The sequence below is a fragment of the Hyalella azteca genome, unplaced genomic scaffold (genome assembly GCF_000764305.2).
Source record: "Hyalella azteca isolate HAZT.00-mixed unplaced genomic scaffold, Hazt_2.0.2 contig9747, whole genome shotgun sequence".
NCBI classification, from domain to species: Eukaryota; Metazoa; Arthropoda; class Malacostraca; order Amphipoda; family Hyalellidae; genus Hyalella; species Hyalella azteca.
Genome location: NW_025939809.1, coordinates 90,054 through 116,017, shown reverse-complemented (window position 1 = coordinate 116,017; position 25,964 = coordinate 90,054). Strand labels below are relative to the sequence as shown.

The following is a 25,964-nucleotide window of genomic DNA, read 5'->3' as shown; positions in this document are numbered from 1 at the left end:
GTTTATTCGAGCCACTCACTTTACTCCTTTTTATTCTTCAAACTTTTAAATACAAGTCAGTGCGACTTCTCGCTGGGAATCTAGTACCTGTTTCATTACATGTTCGTTTTAACACATGCTTGTCTTAACGAGCGCAGCTGTGCCTAATGTAATGTGGGTACTCTATTATCATTAATGAGTACTATAGTAATATATTATCATATATTATTAATGTAAGGTACCTACTCCTTAACTAGCGCAGCTGTCGGTACTCTATTATCTCATTCATTTTACCATGATACGCAGTGTTAAACCCTTTTCTGTAATCAAACTTTAATCCTGGTCAGTACTACTTGTATTGAAGGGCTTGGTAACGTAAGTTATCGTCATTGTACAAAGCGTTGAAGATGTAAGACAGAATAGACGTCTATATTATGTCGCTTGCCTATATGGCATGGTAGAGGTTGGCCCCTTATCTCTAACATATTGATCAAGTCTACGCAGTCAATATCGCTCGAACACTTGGTCACTTCCAGCATCGAAAAGGCGAATCTCTGACTGCTCTCATCATGCTGATACCGTTACAAAACTTGATACATTATTGTTACGAAAACTTTGGTTGTTGCCCGTACTTTTTTGTACGATATTAAATATTTTCAGTTAGTAGTTAAACAATCGCTCTATTTATTTTCATATGTAACAAAATAATATAGTCTAGTACAATTTGCTCCAGGAAAATTCAATCAGAAAGTTCGGGGTAAAATTTATTCCTAATCGTGGAACCAGCTAACAGCCAGGCTTTTGTTACTTGCATGCATTCGCGTTTGCTCTAACAAAAAAATTCGAAACAGCGTAAATTGCCCACTGGGTGCATTATTTATATTTTTGCAGGGCAATGGAGGTGTGTAAATGTCTAGCCATAATACCATTCGTATTATGGCTTTTGCAATGCCTTAATGTGCATGTGAAGTGGCGAAAATCGTTGGAAGCCACTGTAAGGACTTCATTTTTCTATCATTAAGAATATATCAGGGATAGTGAGCAGTTGCCGCGTCTTAAAATAAGCGATATGAAACTACGATGGGTTCTACGAAAAAAAACGGTCATCCTAAAAAAGCAAATTCAATTTGAATACGTTCAAAATACACGCTATATAACGAATTTAGTCGTGTTGTGAACTTGAATCGTTTCCATTTAGCCAAATTTTAAACTGAAAAGATAAAAAGGAATGTTCGACTTGCTGTGAAATAAATGCGACACTACTTGATTTTGGATAAGTGCTTTGTGCAGGTGTTCACCTCTCCCATTTTCGTCTACATAATATTTTACGAGGTGAGTTCCGTTTGTCACGGATTTCGTCGTACTGAAGGCACGACGTTGCAGGCTTCCTCTTACTGCTGCGGATGAGTAATGTCGGCACAAAAGGCCATATGTGACTCGCCTTATCGATATTGATTGCTGCTGGGTTCTCACACGGTGCTTATTGTCCACCGATTAAACATCGATGCACACGCAGGAGATATTGTCCGGTTTCTGTCGTAATAATATTTTATTTTATGAAAGTTCATTGCTATTGTTACTGAATTATTATGTCTCATTTCAATGCTGACGAAATTCATTACATGGATATTGGATAGTGATCAATTTTTCTTGTTGATATGTTTGATATTTATTAAAAAATTATAAAATGTTTATTAATATGTCGTCGATATTGCATGCCAAGCAAAGATTCTTGACACTAAGCAATTGATTGCCTACGCAATACACACGAGCCTGCCACGCTATCCTAATCTATGCCTTCATCTAAGCTGCTATTGTGAAAACATTGGGTTAATACCGCTCTTTATGTCTATATATTGAGTGATGTGCTCTTTATACTTGCAATTGCACCACTAATCAATCTATAGCTTTAGCGTTTAGATTGGTTTAGTCTCATGTCAATATAGCTGTTATATATGAAAATTTTCTTCGGAAACGAATACAGCGATGCAATATTTTTAGGGATAATGTATCATTAGATTACATTATTGTCATTATATGGTACAAATTATTACTGATATATGAAGCTTAATATTACTTTCATGATATCTCGCAAGTTTCCCTCATATCAATTTTATATCAAACTGCGCACAAGGAGAACTTTGGTCTGATTATTTACTTAAATTTGCACTATCTACATTTCTGCTGATGATGCAGTCGTTAATATCGAAATTAAACCTGAAATTTTTGAAGCGCTTATATGCCTGAACAAACATTGGGTTGCTGGAATACTTACCTATTGAATAACTAATTTCCGGTATCCGTATCCTGCATGAAGTCAAAGTAGCTAGACAAATTTCTGTAAATTTTATCTCCTTGTTCTATACAGTCGACTTTCCATGCGAATACCTCAGTTATCCACACTCTAGCATTTTAATGGTCAATTGCTCTTGTATCGTATGTTGGTCTGAGCTTGATCGACTAAATTCTTGCTCAAAGTAATTTTCGTGTTATCTTTGGATGCAGGATAACGCGAAGTTTCTTACATGATTTCCGCTTTATTTACTCATAAACCCCAAGTAGAATGCACCGAGGGTGTACATTATTTTATAGCGACTCGTTCAAGCGTTATAAATTTTTATAGGTTCAGTAATGAGAACAGCGATCGATCATTGACGCTTTACCTGTGGCGACACCGGCACTTATTCATTCTTTGTAGCGAGCTTCCTCGGAAACTCGGCCGCATTAAGCGCAGCGCGTAGACGGAATCTACGTTACATGCTCGTGTATTTTTACTAAAACATTCATGAAAGGCATTTTTGATCCTAGTTTTATTTTTGGTTGCTGATGAACTTTATTTTACCGATTTCTATTCTGGTTGCGGCACATTTAACCTCAACTGTGATTCGTTTCTCAATTCAATAACGCGCGTCAAGTTACAGATGACTGACAATTGGTTTCATTGATCTCAGTTGTGCGTGTACGAAAGTATATGAGAATGGATTGCTGTTTATTAAGAACTGTGGCTTCATTCGTTTTTATTTGTTCATCATTACTCTGAAACGAAGACTGATTCCGGATTTGATCTTTACATAATATTGTAATTGATGAGATTTCATTTTCTGCCTATTTTTATTATTAGTATTAATAATGTAAGTTAATAATATAATAATACAGAGATGTCATGCCAATCCTTTTTTTATCAAAATATCAACTCGAGTATAGCTATATATGCTGAAATAAAGAATGAATATATCTCGCATATTTTCATGCTCTGACAGGTTATTTGACTGGGCTGATAAGTGGCAGCTGCGTTTTAACGCTGCATGACAAATGTAAAGTAATCCACCTTGGTAAGAACAATAAACAGCAAGATTACTGTTTGAGAAGACATGGTCGCAACGACAGAGTGATGATTTCGAAGTCGACAATGGAATAAGATTTAGGAGTTAATGCCGACAGTAAGTTGAAATTTTCTAAGCATATTGAAGCTCAAGTTAATAAAGCCAATAAACGACTTAATTGGACTAATCAGGCATTCCTACAAGTATCTAGATGCAGAAGCGATGAAGCAGTTGTTTGTCGCTGTCGTGCGTCCGAACCTAGAGTTTGGAAACGCCTTGCGGTCACCAAAACTAGAAAAGGACAAAAATTTAGTCGAGAGTGTTCGAGACGTGCAAAAAGGATAATTCCGGGTTTAAAAGGCAAGCCTTATGAAGAAAGGTTAAATATTATGTAGCTTCCAAGCCTCTGTTATCGACGTCTGCGGGGTGACCTCATTGAAGTATAAAAGTATAGAAGTATACCCACGGTTTATACAAGGTTCCAGAATGATTACTAGAATTTGAAACAAGAACCAACACCAAGGGCCACGGCTATAAAATAAAAAAATGCGTTGTAACACATCCATGCGACAACATTTCTACTCGCTTCGAGTCACCGACATGTGGAACAGCCTCCCTGATAGCATCGTTGACGCTCCGAGTATGAACGCCTTCAAGAACAGAATAGATGAAGCTATGCAGGAGCATATGTTCAGTCTTAAAATGCCTAGCAAATTACGGACCAGGCAAAAAGTCCAGACGAAGCTATGCAGGAGCATATGTTCAGTCTTAAAATGCCTAGCAAATTACGGACCAGGCAATAAGTCCAGCAGCTATCTCAATCAATCGTCAGTTATGGAAATATCGGGTTCAAAAGGCCCGGATCCCTTGTGAATCAAGTCACGAAAAGTACAAGAATCGGTAACATGCCACATGCCATTTCTTCAGTGCCGACACTTCTATTCTATTCTCTTCTATAATGTGAGGTTTCTTCAAAGGCCATTTATACTTATTTGATGTAGTGTATATCATTTTTTTTATTTTAACCATATCGACGGAGCGGAGTACTCGCAGCTTAATGGGTTGTCAACTTTCATATTATTAATGAAGGGAATGAATCTCGTAAGAGACTCTAAAGCGAAGTATTCATTACCTTGCTGCATAGTTCTTACAATAAAGTTATTGACATATTGACTATCAATTATCATTGAGCTATCAAACTTTTCACGTCTCAGTTTTCTTCAGCCACGTTCAATGCCAAAGAATTTATTGTACATGAATGATGTCATTGTAAATATTTATGAACCGGGTTGATAAGAACATTGTTCCTTTGAAAACAATGTTATTTCTGACGATAAATTTGCCCACAAGTTCTTAATGTAGTAATATTGCCGCATTATATTTGATATTACTTTATTTTCTAAAATTTTACAAATGAAATGGGAATTTCTTGTAAGTTAATGAAATTTTAGGAATACGTTACGTTTTACCTAGATTATGCAGAGATTTATTGGGAGTTGTTTCGCGCTTGCCAGGACCATATAGCTCGAGGGAATCTAATGATATAAAATGCACTTTGAACTTTACTTAACCAAGGTTCAAGCTTCCATCGTTCTGGATAGCTCGTGTAAAGAATGTCAGTATTTCGCTTCTCCATGTCAAAATCCGGTCAACGTACAATCGAAGATGTGAAATACTTGTAGCATATAGTGTAGATTTAGGGGCGCCTAATATAATATATGATTTACGAATTAGTTTATTAGAATAGCATTAAGCTATTGCACATTCGTTCTCATATTCATAATTCATTTCGCTAATAATTTGTGACGACTTGCAGTCTTTGCAACTCTCTCGAGCAACGCCATGTTCGTCAGCCGAGACACTTCAAAAAATTACCCGCTTTCAAGCACCAATATCGGCAAAATATGAGCGAAGTTAACTGCACTCGATATCACTTTTTAATTAATTCAAGTGTGATGATCCTTCACTACTGGACACTATTAAAGTAACCTTAACAGCATATTTGTGTCCTCGATGGCCACAACTAAATATCGCCCAAATTCTTACTCGAAACTTCGTGATTTTACAATCGGCCTCGCTCCAACTCTCTATTTGATTTTATCACAGAGGATGGCTTATAGTTATAGCTAATATATAATAAGAGCTGTTTCTGGCTATAATCACTTGAATTTACTCCAAACAGTTGGTCTCAACCATGACCATTCCCGATACCGCATGCGCGCATGTCAGAAAGAGTTATACTGGTCGTGGTCTATAGCTAGAACTCTAAAATCACTTTCGGATACAGGAACATAGCACTGCTCGGCATGGACAGGCACAGCTGAATGAGGAGGATGCGCGAGCAGGGTTCCCGCGTTCTTTCACTTCTGCCCTTATGCTCCGCCAGCCTAGTATAAAAATTACGAGACGTCATACCGACGTACGCCGATGCGCACTGCGCACAACTGTATCTATAAACTAGGGACAAACGCATAAAAAACGGTTAAGTTCATTTATATTTGAAGAACGAGCCGATTTTAAAATAATTCACCAACACTACGTGCGGTTTAACATTCGGAAAGTATTTAGTGAATAAAACTTTTAAGTCCTTATCCATAGTCTCAGATGCATCACCAAAGTAGGGAAAAGAAGAAGAAATCACTTTTTTATTGCCACAATCGGTAACAACTTCAGGATATTGCCTAGATTCAAATTTCCTAGTTTGAGTATACACTAAGTGTGACGGAAACCCATTTGAAGAAAATATACTGCGCAAAATTTCAAATTCAGTGTATGGCATGAAAAGTTGAGCTAATATGAAAGCCTCTGTTTAAAAAGTGTTTGAATCTCGTTTAATTTGAAACAAATGAGGAAAAAAGTAAAAAAAAAACGCTGGTGCATAATCCAGTAAACGTTGATTTTCGGAATACAGAGGTCTGGAAACAGCCATCCTTATCTTCAATGTATAGGTTTATTTAGGCCATGTGGAGGTTTTTATATTCAATATGAATTTTATTTTTCTGCTTGTCTTACAGGATTTTGAACTGACGATGGAGCTGGACTCCGAAACCTTTTCTCATGCAAAAAAATGGTAAAAATTTCTGGCTATTTTTTTTTTTATTTCAAGTTCTTTGTAAATTTGCGATCTAAGCAGCTAAGTGATCTTACAAAGTGTCCAAGGTGAACTATCCTGGCAATGGCTCCAAATGAATAATTTTGTCTTTTGTATTAACTGTACTTCGGTTAACTGGGGCAAACTGTGCTAGTAAGCAAATTAATCACAACTGCGAACAATTAATCTGAACTTGAACGGTGGGCCAAACAGTGTTTTAAAGCATCTATAGTTGTATCTGGAATTGATCTAGTAATAAGTTGGGTAAATTTTGCGTGTTATTTTGTATTAAATTGGTTATAGATCTCAGGTAATCTGATTTCACAAACTGTGATGGTAAATTGGGCCTGAACTATGAGCCAAAAATTTTGGTATGAAAAAGACTGAAGAAAATTTTATAGTTATTAGGATCGATTCATTAATTACGCGGAACTGATGGCTTAACTTGTCAGGTAAGCGGGTAAATCAGGCGTGTGGAAATGTGATTACTGAACGTTCGCTGGTTAATCTGTGTAGTATTCTCGTCATTAATTTCATCGTCACTCATTCCACCTTATTATTCCACTTCGTCATTAATTTCATCGTCACTCTTGTCACCACGACGTCCGCCTCATCGCTACTTGACTACCTGAACACTACGTAAATTTGTAGCCCTGCCTGCGTCAGACTTGAGTGATCATAAGCTATAAGGGCATTATCTTTCATCTGCGCTAACTTGGCTCCACTTGTCACGTTCCTCTCACCCGTTCAGAGCTCCAATAACGTTAGTTTTTGAGCGCAGTTACCTTAGCATAGTCCTCTACGTGAATGGTCAACGCCGTAAACGACTACGCGACAATGGCTGCCAGTGGCGGCTTTGGGCTCGGCATTCCTGTACTGTACTGCCATGCTTCTACTCGGAATTCTGAGCGCCTGACCGAAATTCGCCGAAGGAATCTTATAGCGTCGGGCGCTATAAGATTTACCCAGTAAGTAAATTCACTTACTGGGTTCCTGTTTTTATCTTCAGTGGAGATTTTTATCATTAACTCGTACAATTTGGGTCAACGTTGAATTTTTTGATGCAGTTAATTTGACTGAAAATTATACTTCCATTATTTTGGTGTCCAAAATTTACATCCCTGGAAGCATCGGTCACTAAAATTGATTCACCAGCGTGTTAAGGCGATTAAGGCGAAACCAATAAATCGATTGTCATTGTACTGAGGCAGGCTCGATATATTTTATATGCTCTCAAATCGCCCTGCACGCTGAATATTACAAACTATCATTTATTGACAACGTTTGATGGATTCTTCAGCTGCTCTCGCTTGCGATCGGCTTTTGGGCCGATCTTAAAATGAGCTTCGCAGAGTCTTATATCGGGCCAATGGCTTCGCCTTTGCGTCAGGGTTGATGTATAAATCATTTTTTCATCAAACCTAGATGAGGAATGAGGCCAGGACACGTGAATTTATTAGCCTCTAAATCTTCCAGTTGCAGCGTACAGTCTTCCCAGTCGCGTTTCTTTTCCTAGTCGCGTCAATGGTAATCAAAAAGAAGTTCTTGATTTTCCTGAAATTCAAGAAAGTGAAGCTTCTACCGACAACTTTTATTAGAACCTAACTTCATCAAATTGCTGTGCGGCTTTAGTGTGACGTAAGATGTGCCACCGCCAATGGAAAGCCCGTTCCGTTTGTACGGAACTTTGTCCAATGACAGCGCAGCTTTAGTGTGACGTCAGAAGGCAAAGCCGACTTTAGCCCCAGCCTTTGAGAAACAAAGTAAGCAGAGAATGTTGTGTGCATTATAACTAGAAGAAATGTGCCGTGTTCTCCGCCGAGCGAAAATAAAATAAATTCTGCTCTGTAAATGGTAAAAAAAAATTTATGCTACCTTAAGGAAGCATATTCTCTTTCATGTTGCAATCGCAACCTCCGGAGGAATGCATGTTGAGACCTTTTTCGGTAAACAATATTGTGCGCGACGTTTGCAAATGAAAATGCAGACCACAAATGCACAAAAATTCGAAGATCGTTCAAAAATCGTCAGGAAGCAAAACAATGCAAAATATCTAATAATGTTCCCACTTGTTTCTATTTTATTTCAATTCCGGTTGGAACTTCATTTTGTAGATTAGTAATGTTAGTCTAACACCTGAAATCTTGGGAAGAATTTATTCAAATCGCGATATTAAACTCAATTTTAATGAAAACGGTGATATCATTGCCTCGATTGCTTGATTGGATCAATGAATTTTTTAACACAACTGGAGGCTTTGGATCGAAAACCACCTAATTATTTATATTAATTTTCGAGTCAAGAAATAGGTATACATAATTTTTTTCATCTTCAATATTTTACAGCACTTCTCTTTTATTTCACTTCTTGTTGTCTGTTAAAAATCCTATAATCGATATTTAACCCATGCACTTCTACCTGATCAATCGATTTGAAATTTTGCACACTTGCCTAAAGTCGGAGAAAATGCTTGTATCAATTGACAGAATAAATAATTTACAAAAATTACATTTTTTTATATTCAAAAAATTTCAAATAATATTTTTTAATGTATAAAAATAATATGAGAAATTCATTGTACATGTGTAACATCGGAGACACCTGCCTCTTTTGAAGTGATGTCTTCAAAAAGTAAGTTTTTAACGCATATTTTCTTATTTTTGTCATAAATTATAGTTTACTGTTTTCTTATTTAATAACAAAGAGTGGTTCCGTCAAAGTTCGACTGTATGAAAATGTTTTGAGTTTTTTATCAACGATAAATACCTCATTTCGATAACGTGTATCCATGGCAGCCTTCAATGTGAGTCATGACAACACCTCTTACGATAGCGCGAGCGCTGGCGCGCGTAACTTGCGTGCTTGTTAGCCATGCGTGATGGTCTAAATGCGTGAGTGAACTAGCTGGTCGATCATGTCGCATGCTAGTGTCGTACTTGTATTTGTAGAACTTTTACATTATCAGAACATATATGTTGGTTTTGTCGATTTAATTGTAGCATGAACGCGTTCAAGAACAGACTAGACAAGGCCATGCATGAGCATATGTCTAGTCTTGAAATGCCTCGTACCCTACGGAACAACGGATATCTAGAAGCGATTTTAAACCTACCGTCCGTTGAAAAGATTTGATCAAAAGGCCAGTCTAGTCAAGAAAATTACAATAATCGGCGACAGGCCTATCCAGGCCTATTCTTCGATGCCGACGGTACTATACCATACTATTATGTGTATATTTCATGGATACTTGTCTTTAACTCCAACTGACTGCAGCGACGACTCTTACTATCGTAATCACGTTAGCCATATGTAGAATTTTATTTTGTTAACCTAGTGATCGGGTTACACTCTTTATGAAATATGATGCAATGTGTATTATATTCTTGTAAACTAGCACTCTGATTTGAGCAAGTTAGTGATTTTTAATAGCATTTAAAGTTTCCGAGTGATAGTTCCTAACACTTCATTTATCATTTTTTAATCATTTTTTCAAACTGCACGACGGATATTACGGCAAGTGTTATTTCTAAATAAGCTTTTTCATTCCGTAATGACCTTTTCGCATACTTCGGTCTTACCAAGCACGCTTGAAGTGCGCAATTATTCACATAAGAAACGGCGTAATGAAAGTCGTTACATCGTTACTGCATGCCATCACTGTTGCTGCGGAACTGCCGTTAAATTATCTGATTAGTTGCCCTGCAACTTCTAGAAGTTCAACTTTCTTGTGATATCATTTAGTTGCGATGCTACTAAGTAGGTCGCTTTGTTTTGTAACTTGATTTATTCATGTGTGTACTTCTTACTTCTTTAACAGTTTGTGATCATCGCGGTCTAACGTGAGTAACGAAAATGCATTGTGCCGCACGTTTTCCGGCAGAAATTATCACGTTGACTCCGAAGTGTTACATATGCGCACCGCGATGCATGATGAAGTGTTACTTCAGTGATGCATGGATATTTGCCATGCTTAATAACTTGAAGCTTCATAGCCAATTTAATGATAACTTATTTTCACGTAACAAAAATATTCAACCACTTCGAAATATTAGTACGACAGCTGTCCGGTGCAAGGCTAAAAAAACTGCAGTTGTTCGTTAATTTGGTAACTTGTTCAACAATTGTCTAATAACAGAGATCAAATTTGTTCAATTTTCCCCACTGTGTAATGTTTCGGGGAATTCTTGGAATATTTTAAAGATTGACTAGTTATTTTTGAGAGCAGCGTTATTACAGGAAGGGGGGTCGACAGACAGCCCCTCGTTTAAAGTAACCTATGTCATGGCAATGTCTTCAAGTCATCCTGTCAAAGCACTCGTTAATAATATCTGGGATACATATTGATTATCGGGAGTGTATTACTGAAACTCTCGATATTGTGTACTTTTCTTCTACCAAACATCATTTCTGTCTTGGTTTTCTGGTATCACTCAAATTGATAATTCATACAGAAGATCACGAGTGATTTTTGTACTTGTTTTATGGCCTAACAATAATGGTTCCGGCATTGCTGCCTAAATGTTGGAGACGACTGCGTAACATATGATAACGTAACATATACAACATATGTTGTATATGTTGGAGTCGTGTATATATCCACACGTCAGTCGTGTGGAGTCACGACTGACGTGAGGCTTGCATGTGGAACCACATTTTGTGGGCAGCCCTGAGTCATGTCGTGCAGACATCGTGCAGCCCTGAGTCATGTCGTGCAGACATCGTGCTGCAATTAGGCGTGTCGACGCCACTATTTGCTGCTGACATGACCTGAGGCAGCCTGTCCCTTTTACAGACACCGTAAAATGAGATCGGAATAAGATACGTACGCGGTATTTTTTGGTGACCGTCGTGGTCTTTAATACTGTTGGTGCGCATGTTGCTGACAATTTGCACAGACCTTCGTAGAGTCAACACTGGTGCACGCACTGTTTGACCTCATCGTCTTAGCTTTGTTACGTTACGTTTGCGTACTAAGTCTATGGACTTTTTCTCGGATGCTTTCAGCTATTCTTTATCTGAAAAATACACGTTTCAATTTACGGAATAAAGTGAATTTCAAATGAATTTTATTGCAAGCTGTAGTACAAGTTTAAACGTGCAGTGTACGCAGGAAACGAATTTTATGAAAAATTGTGATACAAGTTTTAACGTGCAATGTAAACGTGGAGATAATTTTATTAATAACTTTAGGACAAGTTTGAAATAAAAGCTGTAATACCGTACAAGTTTAATCGTGCCGTATAAGCATGAAGATAATTTTATTAATTAAAAATTTTATCGCACAAAGCAAGAATTGTCTTAAAATAAAACTCAATGACATAGGTCGAAAGTTGCATAGCTTTCCTGAAAATAGTGAATATCTGACAGATGGCATTATGGATGACTTTGTAAATAATTTACGTTGTTTGGTTTTCTTCTAACGCTTCCTAAGAAGTCGTTTGCTCCAAGTAACTTTCATTTGGTACAGACCTAAGCAACAAAAATCTATTGGTTTATCACTCGAATTATATATTATGAAGGAGTTTTGTTTTGTATACAAGTTAAACAAAGCACATAGAATTTACGGCTTATATATCATATACAACGACGAGAGGAATGTCCTGCTAAATTCATCTGTCCGAATGACAGAGATGAAAATGAAGCTTTTCAGCAGCTTCACTAATTGATTTCTTTTGTACTAGACGCTGCCTCGAAAAATAACAATAATAAATGAAATTGTGGAGCTATTTTCTTGCTTGGCATTACGTCACGAGACTCTGAGACGCTCACAAATGCTCCGGTAAGGAGTCAGCCACCCGGATTTCGCGTGCCAAGCCGTTGACAGCAACAAAATTCAGAAACACATTTCTTTAGAATTCGCAATTTCTCGGCGCGAGCAAGGCTTCCGCGAATTTCGTGTCATATTTGCATGCAATTTTCTGTTATCTGGTGCTCTGTTGTAAGCTTCGACAGACCTCTTGGTAACAGTCCGGCCTGCATACATGATTATCAGTCGGCGCCAAGTGTAGGAGCCACAACGTCTGCAACGTCGCCCACTGCATGGCATGAATACATGTACGTCGTCCACTGCATGGCATGAATACATGTACGTCGTCCACTGCATGGCATGAATACATGTACGTCGTCCACTGCTTGGCATGAATACAGGTACGTCGTCCACTGTATGACACTAATCCACGTACGTCGTCCACTGCATGACACTAATCCACACACGCCGTCCACTGCTTGACACCAATTCAGGGACATCGTTTAAAGGCGGAGTTTTTCTCCATGTATGTGTCAGAATCTCGGCATATCCTGCCATTAACCCGGCAGCAATTTGCATATGTCGTGTCTACTTCTGCGCTTATTTAATTATGCGTCATTTTATCAAACCTCGGCACGTTTTGCATTCCAGATGCTATAAAAATATGGTGGTACATAATTTAATTTACATCAGTTTGAGTTCCGTATTGACAAATTTCTGGAAGCCTGTAAGATATCATATTTTTTCACACCGCTTTTTGATAAATTAGGTCAATGTTTGAGAAGTAGGTTTTTTCTTGCAGCTCTAATTAGGCAATTTTTATTGTAATGTCGACAATAATAACAGAAAGTACATAAGGCACCAATGCTAATTGAGCGAGTTCAATGACATTAAATCAAACTGTGCGTCATCTTAATTCAATCCATCAATGTTAAATCATTCGTTTGTGCGTAAAAGGTTATATTTTAATTATATTGGCCTGGGCATCCTAATGAAGAGGCAGTAAGACCACTTTTAAATTGTCTGATTAAATCGTTCCTGGGAACTTTCTAGAGCGAATACTTTAACAGTGATTGCGAAGCTTGACTCCACCTAGACTCGATGTCTTCGTTACGCATTCAATGGCCATTAAATTTCTTCATATATTAATTTTTACAAAAGCTTTGTAATGCATTATCCCCGGCACATCAGCTTTTCTGACCTCCTTTTTGGTATTGTAATGTGAAATTTCCTCTACGTGTCACGCGTCATGCGGTGCAGAATGTGGTAAGAAGTGCACACTCTTGCAGTGAACTGCGGAAAAATCATAACGAAGCATAATTTATTATTAAAATTCTTTTTTTTCCTCGAACGTTAATCATGATCGTGCTTAAGAGTAAAAAAGGTTATAACTTGGCTTATAGCGATTTTACGAAAACGTTTAATTACTCGGTAATTGTTCCAGTTTAGTGGCCAAGTGTTCACCATAGCGCTTTAGATACTTTAGGCTATGGGGACAGTGCGATTAATCACTTTGCAGATTATATAGATAATCTCTTGCGTGTACACTACATCGACGTCTGTTTGTGTCGCGCGTATTTATTCTTGCTTAAATTTATTGAACTCTATTAATGAACTCATGGACACCTGTCAGAAGTTCTATGGGATTTCGCGCTCCTAGGGGGATTGTTCCTGAGCGCCCCACCGCTGAGCTTGCGGTGTCTGACAAATCGTTCAGTTATGGTATGGGGTTAAGTTATTATGTAGGTAGGATACCGTACATAAAGTTATTATGTTGGTAGGATACCGTACATTAAGTAATTATATAGGTAGGATTCCTTACATTTCCCTTCTCTGTCTCTCTCGTACGAGCGGCCGACGTCCCGTGTAAGCGACCTTTCGTTCGAGTGCTTTAGTTTCTGTAGCTTTTCACCTGTCCCTCCTTGTCACTTTGTCTTTTTGAGATGCTAACGCTGCTTCCTTCGAGCAAGCTTCAGCGGGCTGGGCAATTCAGACCTTCCGCCCCTTGTGAGTGAGGAACAATTTTTGATTTGAGAATCTTTCGATAAATGAGACCTTCCACCTCTTTGGTGATGTTCATCTTGACTTTCAGTGCGAGATGGCTAAATAGCTGAAGTGCATTGTTAAACAAAGGTAAATATTTCTGGTTAAGTTTTCTCATTATACTTTGTGCACACCAAGTTCAGAATTGCAAAATTGTATTGGATTCAATTAAAAATATATTTCAAAAGTTATTTATCAGCTACGGAATTTCATGCAAAACTATCACAGGCAAGAATATACGCGGGGCATAGGCTGGGCGCGACAGCCGGGAACGTGAAGCTTGCGTGCCCCTGACACTTCATACGGCCTCTCAATCGATGAAGCCATCGTAAAGCCTTATTGCCTGATACAAAATAAACGACTTCTTTTAAAGAACTTTGCAGCTAGAAATTTACTGAGCTGTTACTTTGATAGATAAAGTCTTGATCAAGATATATGTATAGATAACCAAATCATGCGTTTTGTTCCGATATCATGTTTTATGTTATGATTACATCTCGCTGTTGGCTTTCCAGACTAGGTTGTCGAAATTTTTCACCAGAACTTGAATTTTCTGAAACATGTAGTCCGAGTTTGCTTCTATAATTCTAAATTTTTAGACATAAACTTTATTGATACAAAGTATTTCAGTTATGATGTATGATTCAACTTTGAAAACATCTCTGTGGTTTTAAATTTTTTTTTGTATATTGTGTAGTTTGCTCGTAAAAATGTATTTCAACCTACTTCAGATGTTACATCCTGAGTTATCCATGACTTACGTCATCTAAACTGATATTAAATGATCTATTGCAAGCTAAAAAGAATAACTGTTTACCCTTTTTAACTTGAAAATCTTTGATGTACGATTGCTCATGTTTAAAAAATGGTTGGTCACTCTATAGAAACTATAATAATTTTTTCTGCAATATTCATGGATCTGAGGTGAACCAGTAGCTATAAAAAATTTTTTCTGCAATATTCATGTATCTGAGGTGAACAAGTAGAATACCTTCGAAATTCGACCAAAAGTGACTTTATATTATCCTTTCCCAATTGATGCACTCAAAGACGACAAGTATACTCGAGAGAAGTCGTGACCTGCGAGAGAGAGCGGCAACCCCCAACTGAGTAAAGTTTCGACAAAGTTTTGATTTTTGAGGAAACTTATCACAACGCCTGAAGAATCATTAACAAATTTAGGAAATCTTCTAGAGTTCGGGAGCCTCGTGGTTTATTCCTGGGAATATTTCACGATACAATATATCATTCGGTAACGTTACAGAGGAACCCTGGGCCCTTAATTGTTATTAACGCAATTTTGATCAGATGTTTTATTCCCTTTGAGTTGTTTGAACACGGAATAGCATCGCTTGGGTACCATGAATATTCTGATAATTTCTGAAGACAATTGTATATTAATAATAAATCATCTGTTTCAGGTTCTTTCTGGACTTCGCTGGATTGTTGCACCAGACTGGAATCAATGGAAGATGGTCAAGATTTGCAAACTGGGAGATGAATTATTTCAAGAACTGTGGGCTCAACTTCCTAAGTTTCTTGTAGCCCATATGCTGGGAAAATTAATTACGCTAAAGAAATTAGAGAATTGTTATAGTCTGTCATAGGCTCTTCCTATGTCCGAGTTTAATTTCACCGACTGTGAAAAAGTTAATATAATACGCATAATGTGTGCATATGAATCTGCACAATATTCACTATACAAAGAGATGGAATTTCAATTCTAAATATATTGCATGGAAACATCAACGTCCAAAACTTGCATTTATCAGACAAGTTTTAAGGAAGAAGAAATTTGAACTGTGTGGACAAGACGATCTTGATTTGAAGCTTGTGTATCTAAGCATATCAATTAACGCAAAGTACAAGAGTCTAGTTTGTTATTGTTGTATGAATGTTTCTTGCTTTCTAAGCCTCCTGGTGTTCTTCGTTTTGAATTTGCCCGCGATGGTGGTGGGAGAGTCTCCGAATCCCTTCTTCTCACAATCATCAGAGACCTCTTCGCGAAATTCGTCCGTAAAACATTTCTTCATCGACGTAACAGCCTTCACATCAGAAAGCCTGCACCGAAAATTGGCTTCAGAATTCAAGACAGGAAAGTCAAAATTTATTTCTGGCTACAATAGTGGATTCAAGGTTGTTATCCCGGGAACTGAGGTAGACTACCTCACAAATGTAATTTGTTCGTCGGTAAAAGAACCTGCAAAGCAAAATCAAATTCTGGAACGAATTATTTCTGGAAGTTCCGTCTGTGATGCTGTCGAATTTGAAAACATCTCATACGGAAGCTCAAAGCAAAAGCAGTCGACCAGACCAGTGGAAGAAGTAAGCCTAATAATCGCAAGTGTCTCGCAAGAAAGGGTTTCTTCACTCAGAGACACTTTTGGCGAGGTCACTGCTTCACCATACTCAAGATAGCGCCAGGCAGTCATGACTCCTGGAACATAGTCGCAAGTAATCACTTTTCGAAGGCTGAAATGCCTAAAAATCTTCTCTCTGAATTCTGCTGTCCATATCTACAGTTACTTCCCAACTTCTCTTCAATTGTTTCCCTAACTTTTAATGAAGCCAAAGTTTTGTTGTTGAATAGAAAGTCGTTTCTATCTGACGACGTATCGACAAACGAAAGAATGAGAAGATTGTGATCTTCGTAGTTCGACGTAGGAAACATTGTTCCTTCACCGTAGTCTTATTCCAAATGATTACTACTAACCTTTTTTTCTTACAAACGGCGGCAAAGTGTGATTTTCTTAGAATCAAAGAGTAGTCTGTTCCAGGTCAACTCTCACACTTGCTTAGTTATAATTTTTTTTGATTACGTAAGTTATTACAACCTCAGGTCAAGAATACAGAACATTCTCCTCTCTGACTTCCGATCAAGTTTCTCTGATGAACAATACGGTTTTCTCTGCCTTCATCAATGCCTCAACCGCCGTCAATACTGCAGTTGTCTCGAACTCTTATCTTCATCCGGACGACTTCAGTTCGCGACTCTTCGGTGCTCCGGACTCGCTTCCGGAGACCGCAATTTACGATGCCTTTACCGCTGCAAAAGACGTCCTCTTTGACGCGGGAGGAGGAGGCGGTAGAGGCGCTGACGAACCAATTGTTTACAACGGCTACACGTCGGCAGTCCACGGCTATGGACACTACGACATGGGCACGAGTGGAGGGCAGTTGGAGTTTATGAGAGGAATGGAAGTCGGCGTTGAGAACTTGTCACAGGCAACCATCATATTGATTGTCGGAGTGGCCATCATCATCTCGAACATAATTGTACTTGCTACATTCATCACTATGCCAGGTAAGATTCAATGGGACATTTGTTCAGAATGAATGATCACGTTCATTACAGCATGCGATGTTGTCGACACTTATTATGAAGGAGCTAAGTTTGCTACAGCAACTTAGTCTAATTTACGCGGGAAATCAGTTTTGGTGCTTAGATAAAGTCAACTTGCATTGGTTCTAAAGCCAACTCAAGGTTAATATACTATTTTTATTATTTAAAATTTTCTTTGGTTTCCTTTTTCGTTCATCGCTAATTTTAAACACTCATCACTCACTTATATCTTTCAAATTTTTATTAGTCTTTGCGCTCATTAGAATCGACACCATACCTTCGATTAGTATGCAAGATCTGCATGATTGTCGATGGGTTGGTCGCGAGGTTAAGAGCACCAGAGCTGGAGTGGCGAGGCAGACCATAATTGGCCTAACCTTCGTCGTTGGCAAATCTGTACCGTAGTATTGCTACAACTATGTACTGAGGAGCCAACTGCTACCACAGTGCCTACTCATTCGTGTAGCGCTCACTGGCGTGGTTACGTTTTTCAGGTCCCAAGGACGTGATCATGTATTGTGTAGCGCTCACTGCAGTGGTAACATTTTCCAGGTCCCAAGGACGTGATCATGTACTACCTCATGTCCCTGGGAGTGGCCGACCTCATGGCTGGCGTGGTCGTGGTCCCCCTCAGCGTATATCCAGCCCTGGTGCAGCGCTGGGTGTACGGCAAAGGCGTGTGCGGTTTTGCAGGGTACATTGAAATCACCATCTGGTTCACACAACTCTACACCTTCATGTGGATCAGTGTTGACCGATACTTAGCTATTAGGAAGCCTTTGAGGTGAGATATGCTTTTGAGTGCGTCAATATATGTTTTTTTATTGTGGTATCAGTTTTCAGAAATATATCTACACACGATAGGAACAATGTTTTAAATTTTTCAATTTAGCAGATTTTAGATTAGATCTTCGGTGTTCTGTGAATAAAATCGGTTATGAGCACTATTTCTTCCATTCTTAGGCGATAGGCGAACTTGCTGTGTACATGTTTAGGCGAACTTGCTGTGTACATGTTCACCTAAAACGAAATTCATCATTATATTGGCAGAAATTTTTTCCCAGCATTATCGTGGTGGGAACTTTACGTTTAATCTCGGCTTTCAATGCGGTAAAAATTCTGTAATATCGTCTATTATAACCTCAAGATGCACGCTTCATCGTGACGTATTTCAACTATTTTTCTTACCGGGCATGAAACTGTGGTGAGGCTACGACTGTTTAGTAATACCTTGTCTGTGGAAACCAAGACTATCTTGTGTATTTGCAACTCTGCTACCGCTACCGAGGCTAAGGAATTGTTATTGTTCACAGATACGAGACGGTGCAAACAAAGACCCGTTGCCAGTGTTGGGTGGTGTTCACTTGGCTCACGTCCATGATGCTCTGTTGCCCTCCGCTCCTCGGCTTCGACTCGTCAAGTCACTGGGACAGCAGAGCCTTCGTGTGCTGGCTTGACTGGGGCAGCATGCTTGCGTACGGCTTCACTCTTGTCCCTATGGTGCTCGGACCAACTCTCATCACACTTGTTTACACCTACGCTTACATCTTCTATACGATGCGTCGCCTTAAGCAGTGCGTCGTAGGCCAAGATAAAGAGTTCATCACAGCGTTGACGGCTAACCTGGCTAATCCCGATCACGCCATGTCCTTCGTGTTAGTTCTCATGTTTTGGGTGTCATGGGCGCCTTGTGTCATAGTTAGAACTTATGAATATCTCTCTGGTAGTGCTATTGATGTCCGTTTCCTCCACTTTATAGTATTTTGGATAGGCGCTCTCAACTCTTTCTGGAAATCCATCATTTACGTAGCGTTTAGCCCCAAGTTCCGCAAGGGCCTCAAACTTTTTTGCTTATCCTTGTGTTGTCAGAGACAGAGATATGAACAAGAAGAAGTTATAGATTATTAGAATTCAAAGTTTTATTCTATTTATTCGATTCATAAAAGATTGATTAATATTTGTGTATTTAAACCGTTATTAATTGTTATATTGCTAATATTCTGATAAATGAACAAGACTATGAGTCACATGTGAAGCCGTGGCCGTGAGAAATATGGCATAGAGTGCAATGAGTAAACTAACTAAGGTTATTCACTTGCTGTGGTCATAGGTTAGGTGAATGTGGGTGTGTCCTGTAACTTGTTAAGCATCTTTGGATGAGCAGCCAGTAGCGCTTTTTTAGGCTTTTTCGTACCAATGATTTATAGGATTATTTCATTAAAATGCCTGAGTATGTAACGCTAGAAAATAATAATTCCTAGAATAAACGGAGAGACGACACGTGAGGTTCTGCTTGAATCTGGCTGTAGAAAACACTGCATTATCTTTGATAGTGTCTAAGGCGGGATTATTCTTCAACCCACCGATTACCAGAGTATTGCTAGACATTCCAGAGTTCAATTTGCACGCTTTTTAGCCTCAACGCCAATTGTGGTACGTGGTATTCGCTACTACTGAAGACATTTGTACTAGTAATGTCCTCGCTGCTATCTACTTCTAAATAGCTGAATATCTATACTAGCCTATGCCTCTATACTCCCCCGCTCTTGTTGCCAGTTCTCGCCTTGAAGCTCGCCGCTCTTGCCAACTCAATATGAATTATTCAGCAACAAGCTTCGCTCGAGTCTTATTCGCTCGGCCAGCGTTGGGTCGTCAATTCTGGCTTGTCCTGTCCATTGTAATAACTTAATAAGCCGATTTATCGGCTATTAATTTTTTGAATATTGCATTTTTGTAACCTCAGGCCTTTTCTCTCTGTGATTTTATAGAGATTTTTTTGGTATGGCACATGGAAATAGTTATTCGCAAAGCTCGTAACGGTAGTGCCGTACAAGTTGAGCTCCGTGCATGTGTATTACGGAGATGTTCTTTGGTAGAAGAGATATCGACAAATTAAATAAGTTACTTGGGCATTTCGGAGCCGTGAAAAAAGTTCCAATGTGCTTGACAAATGATTTTAAATGCATTGGTGGTCTGAAGCCAAAGTCGGATCGCCCACTTGCTAAGTTTTAAATTCGATTATGATTGTCATATTATTTAAACATTATTTTCACATAATATAAACACGGTTTTCACATTACTTAAACGTAAATTTAATATTTTTACAATAGTCAAACACGATTATCACAATATTCAGCATGAATATCACTTTATTCAGCATGAATGTCTCATTATTGAGCACGAATGTCTCATTATTCAGCATGAATGTCTCATTATTGAGCATGAATGTCTCATTATTCAGCATGAATGTAACATATCTCAATTTTAGCTCCACGACTTCATGCCTAGAATGTCTCATGACCTCCAAAATATCCTATATTGACTTTATTATCTACGCGACACATAAGCGCACGCTTCTTTGTAGTCGATTGTCAACAAATTCAACGTATGGATCAGCACCGTTTTTATTTTGCGAAAATTGTTAAGGTTTGGATACCATTTTTCTGAGAAATGTACAGCTATTCTTCGGTCTATAATCTTACAATCCGTTTCGACAGTATTTGGAACTGTCTACTTCGATGATGCAAGAACATTCAGTAGCTTACTCTATTTCTACAGCGCAGCAAATGAACTTTTTCTGCATCCATTGATTGACCTTTGAAAAAATGAGGCCTGTATTTTGAAAAAAGTTACAAATTGGCTTCTAGGCATACGCGCACAGTCCAACGTTCATTTCATTTACAATTAGAGATTACTCAGGGTTCAAGCTTCTATACTATTTATAAATCGACATGATTAAATAATTTTCTACTGTTTACTTATTACTCAACTTTGATTAGGATTTTAGTGGAAAATGTATTCTAATTTCATTCGAATAAGAGTGAAAAGTCAACTTGGATTCTAGGTCTTGGGGTAATGCCCCTTTACTAGAGGTTTTCGAGTAGCTGAAGAGTTGTCACTGCCGGAAGGCATTTGTCGAGTTTGCGTTCTGACATCAGTATCATTTTTTTGATATAGACTTTACTTTGTTAGTGGTCCGTTCGAAGTTGCATTTTCGCTCCATGCCACAGAGAGTGCTGTTGTAATGCTAAGCTAACTTAACTTCATTTGAAATTTTGCGTGCTCGGCGTTGTTGGTATCGCGAGTAACAAAATTCGGCGTAGGACTAGGTAATTGAAGCCATTGATAAGTTACCATTGATAAGCTACTTAGGCAGTCTTGGTTACAAAGCTACTCGGTAGAGAAATGCTCAAGAATTTTAAGTGTTTTCACAGCAGCAGTAGTTCTGTGATTCGAGCATTACATTTTCGCCTCTCTGTTTGATGCTGACAATCTTTTCAATTAAGTCCGGACGCTCGTATTCATCCGAACGTCATACAAACATTATTATGTTCTCTACTTGTGTGTGTCTCAATGAAGAAAGTTGTCACAATACGTCATCATTTTCAGAAGTGCGGGTTAATTACAAATCACAAGATTTTTCGTCCTAATGTAAAAATGCTTTTGCTTCTTGTAAAAGTTGCGCTTTATTGACTTCTTGGCATGCAAAGAACTGCTGTGCTCAACGCAGAAGAAAAATGGTATCTCTTCGTTCACGATAAGGAAGCTTCTATTGGAACCTTTTCGAAATGCTACAGTAAAATACTTGAGAAACTTTGAACTAGAAATTGAAGTTAATTTAACGTTTATGATCGAAACGAAAGATACTGTATTTATGAATTTCGATGGAAATAAACGAAATGCGAAACCTAATACTTTTGACGGAAACAAAGCTAATACGTCTTTTACTTTTGATTGTCACGAAACTAGCACGTCTAACACATTATTCGTTTAAAATTGTTAATCTGAGAGTTCATCACAATTTGTATCGTACGCATACAATATTCTCACTGTTACAACAATATTCTCACCGTTTCAACAATATTCTCACCGTTTCAACAATATTCTCACTGTTTCAACAATATTCTCACTGTTATTTTTGCTGGTCTGTCGTCAACGACATGAGAGTCGCCAACGTAACTCAAGTCGCCACTCTCTGCTGAAATGATCAATCTTAACAAAGGAAGGGAAAATATATAATCAAGTAACATTTTGCACTTTATAACGAAGTATGTCGATGATTGATTGCTCGATTATCTTTGTTGTGAGTTTTAAAACAAACGCCCATTACGATGTAGATGAATTAGCTGATAAGGGCTGTTGGCTTTGGATTCTTTGGTCAAAGACAGATACTCCATTATATTGGTTATTTTACGTTCCTTCTACCGATAACGTAAACACCAGTTCTTCCTAAAATCATCATTGCTCATCTGGTAACGTTAAGTTTCTAGACCCGCAATGCGTGTTTTAAACGAATTACGGAGCTATTACGTGTTCTATTCGAAATATGAAGATGCTTAATGTTTTGTTCGAATGATGCTGTGAAATGAAATGTTAGAAAAAGCTCAATATAATATATAAATATTTGAACTTTGTTCTGGAGCTATTCACATTTTAATACTTGTAAAATTTATCTAACTGACGTTGCCTGTGTGACGCCTTGTACAATTAATAGATATTTTCTATTCGCTCCTTTCATCGCATGGAAAATTTATGATACTTTACAATTAATTCCCGTTCGTCATTTTCATATGAAATTATCTATCATTGACTACTACTACTACTTTCAAAGAGTATTAAAATGCTTAAAATTCCGTTCAAGTAGTAATAAAACTTATAACTCCTTTCAAAAAGTAGCAAAAATTCTTACTATTGCTTGCAGGGAGTGGTTGAATAATCGCTCCTTCGAGGAGCAGTAAAATTCTATTCCGCTCAGTAAGTAGAAAAGTACTTATGTATATAATACTCTTCCTAAGAAATGGTAAAATATTTACTACTTTTACAGGGAGTAGTAAAATGCTATTACTTGCTACTTCTCTGGATGGTTAATGAAACGCTTACTACTCCTTTTGGGGAATGTTAAAATAATACTCAGAGAAGTAGTAGAAGTAGTAACAGCCTCACTTTTCCTTTGAAGAGTTTCAAAGAATTTATTACTCCTTTCAAGATATTAAAATCTCTACTCATTTGAAGTGGCAGTAAAATGTCTACTACTTATTTAAAGGAGCAGTAGAATATCTACTGCTCATGTGAAGGAGCATTAAAATATCTACTACTTATAATTTTTATCTTGCAATTGTATTACCAACAAGAACTTCATAATCTACTCCATCTTCTCCTTCTTGCAACATTCTTCAGTGTAGTTGAATTTGTAGCGAGAGATTTAGTCAAAACCACATTCATGTTACTGAACATTCTCTCATGCGGGCTCAACGATGCTTGACCTGCATGTAAAAATCATGCAAAGTTTGTCGCTTCAGAACTGTTCTAGCCATCGATATTATTTTTTTAATTTCATTCACTCCCATAATTGATCAGATGATCACATTAGCGGCGTAAATAAAGCATGAAATATTGTCATTTGGGAAACTTTTCTAATGCATGTTTTTATGACGTTATTATTGTTGTGTAAGTCTTAAGAGCGCTGTGATTGTTTCAGTTGTGTGTGTCTCTAAACTTTCTCACCTCTGATTGCTGATGCTTTAGTCTTTGTTAACATTGAGTATTTCGATCGGGTCGAGGCGACCTCATAATAACTGAAGGTATAATACGCTGGTGAGGTGTGACTCGATGCAGGAGCTGGTGCCAGCTTCTTGTCCTTTTATTTTATAAGACTACAACACTTAACCAGCTAAACATATCAAAGATATTGCCTTAAAAGTGTTTACTTTAGCATCTTTACCGTCGTTTAATTAAAGACGTTCAACAGTTTTCAATTTCTGAATTTCTACAAAGTTCAAGTTAAGGCTATCAACAGAATTTAATTTCCTGCTTAGACCGATATTTTATTTTGGTTTTTCTCAATTACATTTATGACCTTCTGTGTTTGATTTAGTTTTTAAACAGTCTTCAATTTGGAGCTCCAACATAATGTTCAATTTGAGGCATTCAAATTGGGTAAATTAAGGTCTTCAACAGTGTTTTATTAGTTATTATTAATTAATTTTTTTAAAAAATGTCATGAGCTATTTTAAAGCTTCGAAGACTGAGGGTCGTTTTAGGTCCAGAAATATTTCTCTTCTAACACAGTCACTAATATCATTTTTTTTTCTTTTCTCATACAATATAAATCTCGTGTGCGTACTAACAAACCTATTTGTTTGAGTATCAATGATACATGGAAGTTAAATAGTGAAGTATTAAAATGAAAATCACTTGGAATTACAGGTGATTTTACCTAACTATCAATGAATAATTTGTTTTTTCAGTCATAGTTTAAAACTGTTTCTGTATTACGAGAAACTAAGCTCAGGTCTTTTGTTTTCGTCATTCATTTCGCTCCAGCTGAGAATCAGTTGTGTGTAAATTAATTTTTTATCTCCTATATAATCTTGAACTATTTTTTGAGAGGCTTGTTAAATTGATTATGCAATTCAGCAGCGTTCTCGTTTTTTATCCAGTGTAAAATTTGATGCTATGTTAAATGCATTTTTCTCGAGGGAAGCGGATATGGCCGCTCGCCGATTTAGTAAAATTTTGGTTCCATTATTTATCAACCATTCAAGTGGGACGACTTACATTCTTAAAAACATTGCAGTCAATTATGAGTTTGATTTGGCAGTCATCAATGCTGTCGTAAATGTAATTAGCAACACTCCTCTACGATGACTCAAAAATGCTAATTTTCGTCGAAAGTATGGGTGGAATCACCGCGCAAAAGAGTAACTGAACAAATTTCACATGAAATTTCTGCATTGAAATTAGATAGTTCAACACATGATTATAGGGTGAACCCATGCCACGTGATCGATATTTATTATTAAATATAATTCTATTGAACACTGAGCTTGCTTTGATGTAGGTGCCGCTGTTACCGTAGCGCTGCTAAACTATTCAGTGCTAGTAAGAAAGTTGTGAACTAAGTCAAATGTATGATGCGTTTGTGTGTGTACATGTCACGTTGTCTCGTCTATTCTAGAATAATTTATATCGTCAACAATAGCATCAAAACAGAAATGTTGTCTGGTAGGAGAGTATCGAAATAAAAATCACAAAATTGCAGCTATTTTTATGTTTATCCTTCTTATCTTCTTTGGGGAAGAATAACTGTTGTTGGATAAAATGTTGAGCACATTCTGTATTATTTCTTCCAGAAAAACGAACTGTAAATAAAAGCATTTAATCGGCGATACATTTGCAAAGAAGTGATTCATTACCTGCGTTTAAAAGACGTTGTTCCAGGAAAACAAAGAATGTTCAATAATCGTATGCAAGCACAGTTTTAAATTTTCGACATAAACAAACAATAACAATTGTAAAATATACCAATGACTTAATCTCTTTGAGACTGTGTCCTGCCACTTTCGCCCAATCGAGAATTAAATTTTTAATTATTAAATTTTAATGTCAATTTTTGTGCGCATCGCTGTATTGAATCTTAAATAAATATCTTTCATACTG

General features: G+C 37.6%; 1 protein-coding gene across 1 annotated transcript in view; it reads left to right on the top strand.

Moving 5' to 3' along the window:
• The window catches only part of LOC108681628 (G-protein coupled receptor 52), a 32,783-nt gene extending 7,218 nt beyond the window's left edge, over window positions 1-25,565 (top strand). The window contains exons 2-4 of the mRNA XM_018170680.2: window positions 15,604-17,486; window positions 18,078-18,309; window positions 18,839-25,565. Of these exons, the coding sequence (XP_018026169.1) occupies window positions 17,072-17,486; window positions 18,078-18,309; window positions 18,839-19,433 (1,242 nt within the window). The 5' untranslated portion in view covers window positions 15,604-17,071 and the 3' untranslated portion in view covers window positions 19,434-25,565. The remainder of the gene's footprint in view (window positions 1-15,603; window positions 17,487-18,077; window positions 18,310-18,838) is intronic.
• Window positions 25,566-25,964: the final 399 nt, after the last annotated feature.